Source organism: Gekko japonicus, unplaced genomic scaffold (genome assembly GCF_001447785.1).
Source record: "Gekko japonicus isolate JY-2015 unplaced genomic scaffold, Gekko_japonicus_V1.1 scaffold2863, whole genome shotgun sequence".
In the NCBI taxonomy this organism is placed as follows: domain Eukaryota; kingdom Metazoa; phylum Chordata; class Lepidosauria; order Squamata; family Gekkonidae; genus Gekko; species Gekko japonicus.
Genome location: NW_015162038.1, coordinates 23,281 through 31,580, shown reverse-complemented (window position 1 = coordinate 31,580; position 8,300 = coordinate 23,281). Strand labels below are relative to the sequence as shown.

Sequence of the window (8,300 nt, the reverse complement as noted above, 5' to 3'; positions counted from 1 at the left end):
AAATCACAAACAGCCCCAAACAGACTTACACAGAACCACTCTTTATCAGGCTACAAAGAACCCAACTCTCTCTCAGTTCCCACAAAGCAGCTAGGAAGGCAAAGGGAGAAAGAAAAATCCCCTACCTTCTATCAGCAACTCTCCACTCCTTGCCTCAGCCCAACTGACTCAGCTCTGCCTCTGGCGAGGAGCAGCCTTTTGGAAGTAGGCCAGTGTCTGTTAACAGCTTCTCTTCTTGCTATGGGAGCAGCATCCTGGGCATTTCCTCACCTGCTCCTTCAACTGCTGCATTTTATTCTTTTCACGAATTCCCAGTTTCCAAATCTAATTTCTCTCCCTTCTCCCCAGATATCTCTTATGATGACGGGATGAGAACAATTACTGTTTCCAAAGACGAACTGGAGCGTAAGTTCAGTCACAGCTGTAACCCTTTGCTTCCTCTGCTCCGCCAGAGTCCCTTCATTTTATGTACAGGAGAATGCTTTTACATATGCCAAATGGAAATTCTAAATGGTGATTTCTACTTAAGAAAGGGTTGGATGAGTATTTATGGCTCTTGATTTCTCTGTACTGTATTGCTCTGCACTTAATGAATACCTCCTGCATATGTGAACCTCCTTCTTGGAACAACAGAGCTAGGACTATTGTATTTATATCACACCATTCCTGCAAGGAGCTCAGGGTATGGAAAAGACAGATTGTATTTTCCTCATTTTATCCTCCCAACAGCCTTTTGAAATAGGGCAGGCCGAGGGAAAGGGTGACTGGCCTGTGGTCGCCCACTAAGCTTCCATGGCAGAGTGAGGTTGTGTACCCAGGTCTCCCAGATCCTAGTCTGAAAAGTGAGCCGCTACACCCGAGTAGCTCTCAGTGTGATGGTTCATCACTGTGTACAAATCATCCCCTGATTACACAGTCAACCCCAGCAGAAAACATGCAGGTGTGGCCCAGCAGAATTCTCAAGGCTGTTTCTCCTACTGTATTTTGGATTAGTTTGTTATGGCAAAGGAAGACAAAAGGTCCAGTGGCTCCTTAAAGACTCACAACATTTATTTCAATGAGCACTTTTGTGAGTCATAAAAAGGTAAAGGTGAAGGTTCCCTTGCTCGAAAGCCAGTCAAATCCAACTCTAGGGTTGCGGTGCTCATCTCCGTTTCAAAGCCGAAGAGCCAGCGCTGTCCAAAGACGTTTCCGTGGTCATGTGGCCAGCATGACTGAACACCAAGGCACACGGAACGCTGTTACCTTCCCACCGAAGTGGTACCTATTTATCTACGTGCAATTTCTTGCTTTCGAACTGCTGGGTTGGCAGGAGCTGGAACTAGAGACGGGAGCTCACTCCGTCTTGCGGCACCCGGGTCTTGAACTGCTGAACTACTGACCTTCCACAGCCTGCAGTTCAGCGTCTTAACAACTTGAGCCACCGCAGCTCCTTTGTGAGTCATAGCTCGTATCATATCTGAAGAAATGAGCTGCTGACTCACAGAAGCTCCTATTGAAATAAATGCTGTGTGTCTTCAAGGCGTCACCGGACTTCTTGTTTTCTTTCGCTTCTCTCTCAGTTTTTCTAATCAATCCTTCTCAATTCCAGATTGGCGTCCCATTACTCATATGTTTTTTTTCCTACAGCTGAAGTCAAAATCCCTTTGCCACCCACCAATGTTCATGCCAGTGAGGTCAGGGAAGATTATGTCGTCCTCTTTTGGGATGAGCCAGATCCCAGAGGCAAGGAGCCCCTAAGTTACTATATAGAAAAGGTAAGAGAATGATTGCCTTGGCTGTGTAAATACAAAGAGAGTTTCTTCAAATGGCGGTACATCGGCTTTGAACCAATGAGCCCAATGAGTTCAGCTACGCTATGGGAAGATGAAGAAAGCACCTTATAAAGTACTGAGGCATAGCATAGTGATTTCAGCTCATACTTTACTTAGAAAACTAGAGATACAGTAGCCAGCCAGAGGCCCGCTTTAAATACAGTTACAAACCACACCACACCCCAACACACACACACACACACACACACGATTGGATTATTTACAGTGTTATTGCAACCATAGGTTCCCTTGAGGATCCGGACGAGCCGATAGGCTGGTTCTAGGATCCTCTCCTTCTATTGTCCAAGGATGTGAAGCTAGGTCAGTTCACCTGGCCACATGTAAGGGTGACCGCGTGCGTGGTCGCCATTAGAACACAACACCCCTCCCCCCATGGTTCAGACCTTCCCTAGCAAACATAGTCCTTGAGGTATGTGGGTTTCTGTCATTCCCGCATTGAGTGGCGTACTTTGAGGGCAGTGCTGCCCGGTGCCGCTCCTGTGTTTTCTGGAGAAGGCGCTAGAGGTTCTGCCAGGGCAGGTGTGCTGCCAGGGTCCAGGCCGCGGGCCGGCTCCAGATTGCTGCTGACGTCTCTCTCTGTCTGAGCACTGGACTGTAGCTGGGGTGGAGCGGATACATTCGGCTCCTCTAGGCTCCGATAGTCTTCCTCGCTCTCTTCGAGTACCTCCAAAATCGCTGGTAGGATGCGGCGGCACAGCTGATCTATATGTCATCGCAGCAGCTGGCCGTCATCTCTGGACACCTCGTACGAATGTGGCCCCATCCCCTGGACTACCTTGGCTGGAACCCAGGAGGGGCCTCGGGCATAATTAGGGGCATACACCGGGTCTCCTGGAAAGAACCCCCGGGAAGCTTCCTGCTCCTTTATGGCTGCGCTGTGCTCCAGGGCTCTATCAGGATGGAGGTGGTCTAGCCGGGAGGTAGGGTGCCGTCCCATGAGTAGCTCCGCTGGGCTATGTGGGAGACCCCTATAGTCACCCCAGTTAAGCCAAATGGGGATGTCCACATCTGTGCGGATTACAAGTGCACATTAAATAAAGCACTTCAAAATCATGCTTATCCAGTCCCAGTTGTTAGCCACGTGCTAGCCACCTTGGCGGGGGTGAAGATCTTTGGCAAACTTGACCTCGGCCAGGCTTACCAGCAACTCCCTGTGGACAAGGTGACCGCCACCGCGCAACCTATAGTGACTCATAGGGGGGGGGCGTTTAAAGTAAAGAGACTGCAATTTGGGGTAAGCATGGCCCCGGGGCTACTTCAACATTTAATGGACTAGGGTTGCCAAATGGGGCCGGGAGGTGGGGAATCCCCCGCTTTGGAGGCCCGATTTCCGATGCGACGGAATTGGGCCCCGGGGGGAACCCCGCCCCCCGAAGCTGCGTCACCGGAGGTGACGTACGACGTAGGGCATGTTAGGGGCGTGGCCCAGATCATCGGGGGGGAAACCATATGGTCCCCCCCCCGACGATCTTGACCACGCCTCCAACATGCTACGTTGTGCGTCACTTCCGGTGACGTTCCGGCGGCGCGCGCACGCACACACATTCCCAGCCAGCTCCCTGAGTGAGAAAACGCTCCCCCCGCCAGTGAGTAAATTAGATTTGGCAACCCTATAATGGACTCATTTCTGAAAGGGATCCCAGGCGTCACACCATTCTTCAATGATGTGCTGATCACTGCGGCTATGCCGGAAGAGTTCACCTCCAGACTGCCCACTGTTCCCCGCCACTGAAAGTGAAGCGGGAAAAATGCCTGCTGGGGGTTCCCTCCATGGATTTTCGGGGCTTCACCGCCAACGCGGATGGCCTCCATCCAGCCCGGGACAAAATAAAGGCCATCGTGGAGGTTCCCCCACCCAAATCCAAGGTGGAACTACAGGCGTTCCTGGGCCTTTTGAACCTTCCCCACAAGGCGGCGGTAGTTGAGCCCTTGCATCGCCTCCTGGATAAGCAAGCCCCCTAGACTTGGGGCCCCCACCAGGCTGCCACTTTCAAAGGGGTCAAAGTGCTGCTAATCTCTAATAAAGTCCTGGCACACTTCGATGAAACCTTGCCGGTGGTCCTGGCCTGCAATGCTTCCCCATTTGGCATTGGCTGTGTTGGCCCACCGGCTCCCAGACGGGCGGGAGGTGCCCATCGCGTACTACTCCCGGACACTGTTGGCAGCGGAGAGGAACTACGCCCAGATCAACCGGGAGGGTCTAGCTATAGTGGTGGGCGTTAAGAAGTTCCATGACTTCGTCTACGGCCGGCCCTTCACCATCGCAATGGATCTTCGCCCGCTTCTCGGCCTCTTCACTGTGGACCGTCAGACGCCACAGGTCCTCTCACCGCGGGCCCTCCGGTGGTCCATTTTTTTTTGTCCAGCTACAATTACACCCTCGAGCACTGCCCCGGGAAGGCCATGGGTCACGCCGACGCCCTTAGCCGCCTGCCCCTGCCATCCATCAAGGCCAACCCAGCTCCTGCGCACCACGTCCTGCAGGTTGAGGATCTCCCCAAGTCTCCCCTTCAGGCTGGGGACATTGCTCGCCACTCGGCCAGGGACCCCATCCGCTCCCGTGTCCTAGGCTGGGTGGTGAGGGGGATGGCCTGCGGCCGTAGCGGGGCCCGAGTTCATGGCCTTCACAATGCACCGAGATGAGCTGTCTGCCTACAAGGGATGCCTCATGTGGGGGGATAGGGTGGTAGTCCCCAGCACCCTGTGGAACCAAGTCCTAAAGGCCCTGCACAAAGCCCACCCCAGGATCGTCCACATGAAGGCCCTAGCCAGGAGTTACGTTTGGTGGCCAGTTCCAGGAGTTCCTCCACAGCAACCTGATCTGGCACATGAGGTCTGCACCATTCCACCCTGCCACCAAAGGGTAGGCGGAACGAATGGTGTGCACCACAAAAGAAGCCTTTAGCTGCCTAACGGAGGGGGACTGGGAGTTCTGCCTGGCCCGTTTCCTCTTGGCACAACGGACTACTCCCAACCCTGTCTCTGGCCGCTGCTCGGTGGAATTCCTGATGGGCCAGCGGCCCACGATTCTCTTGCACCGCCTACATCTAGATAGGGCCCCGGAGTTGTGCAGCCTGTCTGAACAGAGGGAAGCGCCCCGTGGGTTCTTCCTGGAAGACACAGTATGCGTCTGGAACTACAGCAAGGGCCCCCCATGGCTAGTGGGTCAAATAATCCGTCCTACAGATCCCGTGTCGTACGAGGTTTCTACGGAAGATGGCCAGGTCCTGCGGCAGCATGTTGATCAGCTGAGACGGCGCCTGCTCCCAGCTTCGGAGAATGCCCCTGCTCCAGGTAACTTTGACGCGGACCTGCCAAACAACCCCGATCTCGTACCCGCCGGCGGCAGTTCACAGGAGCAGGCTGCCGGGCTGAATGCCTCTGCACTGGCACCGGAAGAGGCTCCTCCACCTCTGCAGCCGAGCGCTCCAATACCTCTGCCCACCAGGACTTCCGATGCCCCAGTCCTGGCTCCTAGGCGTTCCATGCGGGAGCACCGGCCCCCGGACTATCTCAAGGACTATGTCACCTAGGGTGGGCTCAAACTATGGAGGGAGGGGTAAGCGCCCCGTGGGTTCTTCCTGGAAGACACAGTGTACATCCGGAACTACGGCAAGGGCTCCCCATGGCTAGTGGGTCAAATAATACGTCCTACAGGTCCCGTGTCGTACGAGGTTTCTACGAAAGATGGCCAGGTCCTGCAGCAGCATGTTGATCAGCTGAGACGGCACCTGCTCCCAGCTTCGGAGAACACCCCTGCTCCAGGTAACTTTGACGCAGACCTGCCAAACAGCCCTGATCTCGGATCCGCCGCCGGCTGTTCACAGGAGCAGGCTGCCGGGCTGAATGCCTCTGCACTGGCACCAGAAGAGGCTCCTCCACCTCAGCAGCTGAGCGCTCCGGTACCTCTGCCCACCCGGGCTTCCGACGCCCCAGTCCTGGTTCCTAGGCATTCCATGCGGGAGCACCGACCCCCAGACTATCTCAAGGACTATGTCACCTAGGGTGGGCTCAAACTATGGGGGGAGGGGTGTTATGTCCACTGACCACCACTAGGTGACAGCGGTCCGCCACCAGAGCTTGGCTCCTAGGAACAATAGGGACTAGGATCCTGAGCCTCCCAGTTAGCACCTATAGGAACTGTGGCGGGAAGTTCAAACCCTCCAATGGGACTTGTGGGTGTGTATCAGGGACTGTATATAGTTGGCCGTGCCGGCCGTTTGCAGTTGTTCTGTTGTGTACCCCTAAACCATGAGCTGATAATCATGCTGTGTCCAGTTTCTTCATGCGTTGAACCCACTACACAACAGGCGCACTGCTCGCTGCAGGGCAGGGGCATGCACCTTTAAAGAAATGCTAAAAACTGACTTAAAAATCTTTTGGGGCAGAAAGTCTTGTGGGGCTGTGCATTTAAGTAAGGGGGTTGAGCCCTGAATAGCCCCACTGTAGCTACGGGCCGGGCTCCCTTAACTATTTTTAAATTCTTCAAAAGAATGAATTCTTTAAAAGGCCTTGTGTCCTTCAGCACATGCGTGGCTCCCAATGGAGGCAAACAGCAGGTTTTTTTCCATTTGAGACTGCTGGACTGGCAATTTTAGGGCTCAAGTTCACTTTTGAGCGCACAGCTGTTCTTGAAAAAGAGCAGTTTCTGTCAAGAGCTCTCTCAGCCCCACCTACCTCACAGGGTGTCTGTTGTGGGGAGGGGGAGGGCAAGGAGTTTGTAAGCCGCTCTGAGACACCTTTGGGTAGTGAAGGGCGGGGTATAAATCCAATCTCTTCTTCTTCTTCTTCTTCTTCTTACTCTGGCGGTGTGGTTGGCACTGGCCTCATGCTTCTGACCATGAAGGCCCTGGTTGTAAAGGTGACAGCCATCATCTGTCAACAGACAGCCTTTTCTGTCCTCTCAGTCAATAGCAGGCACTGACAGCTGGCAGATGGCCAACTTGGACATCCCAGTGAATTCCACGACGTTTGCTCTCTTTGATCTCGACAAAGGGAAGACATACTGTTTCCGAGTGCGATCTGTGAACAAGTATGGTGTGAGTGAGCCTTCTGCGCCCAGCGACAACATCTCATTGGGGGAAAAAATAGGTAATTTGTTATCACTTTCTTTAATGGTGTTCAGAATTCAAGTGGGTTTATTTTGCCTTGCCAGGTGGGAAGCACGGGATCTTTGCTTGGATTTTACAAGGGTCTTTCTCCGTTCACACACAAATATTTAAGCTCGCTGCAGCTGACACAACCATTCTAAACCAAGTAAGAACTCTGGAATGACCTCCAACTAGAATGCAGTCTGATTACTACAATGCTCTCTACATGGGACTGCCCTTGGGGCAACTCCGGAAGCTGCAGCTAGTGCAAAATGGCGCGGCCAGGTTGTTGATGGGTCTCCCCATGAGGGAACACATCCAACCTGTGCTGAGGGCACTGCACTGGCTGCCAATAGCATTCCAGATACACTTCAAGGTGCTGGTTTTGACCTTTAAAGCCCTAAATGGTCTGGGGCCTGTCTACCTGAGGGACCGCCTTTCCTCGTATGTTCCCCCGAGGGCACTGAGATCCGAGTCGCAAAACCGCTTGGTCCCCGCAGGCCCTAGGGGCGCAAAGTTAACATCAACAAGAACGAGGGCGTTTTCCCTTGCTGCACCAGTATTATGGAATCAGCTCCCAAATGAAATTCGAGCTCTGCGGGATCTTCAACAATTCCGTAGAGCGGTAAAGACCGAGCTGTTCCGGCAAGCATTTTAATAGTCCGACTACACTGTCCTTACACATAATTACCAATACTTAATAACAGATGTCCGCCATGTCTTAATCTTAACTGTAATAGTTGTATTTTGAGATTTTACCGATTGTATTGTTTTGACTTGATATTTTATCAATTGTATATTGGTTTTTAACTATTGTAAGCCGCCCTGAGCCGCTTCGGCGGGAGGGCGGGATAAAAGTCTAACAAATAAAATAAATAATAATAAATAAAAGAGCCTCAGACTAATCAGGGGCTTTCTCACTTATTCATTTCCTGCTCCCCACCGTGCCCTGCCAGAGTGTTGCGTCTGAAGCAGAGCTTCAGTCTTTGGAATATACCAAATTCCCCCAAAGAAGATCTATTTCCTTGGCTGGGGTAACAAAACACCTGGAACTGGCCACCCTCCCCCTCTGCATTCCATTCTATGGCCTTCTACTAGCACATTTGGGTTCTTTTGCATATTTTTTTTAGTGGCCTAAGCTCATTGGTAGCCCTGACCTGCATGGTCCAGGCTAGCCAGACCTCATCAGATCTTGGAAGCTAAGTAGGGTCAGGCCTGGTTAGTCCTTGGATGGGAGACCACCAAGCAATTCCAGGGTTACCATGCAGAGGCAGGCCATGGCAAACCATCTTCCCTTGAAAAGCCTAAGGGGTCTCCATAAGTCAGCTGCAACTTGACGGCACTTTCCACCAGCATGCTTACTGGCAGGGCTATT

General features: G+C 52.8%; 1 protein-coding gene across 1 annotated transcript in view; it reads left to right on the top strand.

Annotated features, from left to right (window-relative positions):
* Positions 1 to 8,300, top strand: part of LOC107105579 (myomesin-3-like) — a gene marked incomplete at its 3' end in the record, with an annotated part of 70,685 nt that overhangs the window by 40,905 nt on the left and 21,480 nt on the right. Inside the window, exons 13-15 of the mRNA XM_015405575.1 lie at positions 349 to 405; positions 1,630 to 1,757; positions 6,743 to 6,926. Of these exons, the coding sequence (XP_015261061.1) occupies positions 349 to 405; positions 1,630 to 1,757; positions 6,743 to 6,926 (369 nt within the window). The remainder of the gene's footprint in view (positions 1 to 348; positions 406 to 1,629; positions 1,758 to 6,742; positions 6,927 to 8,300) is intronic.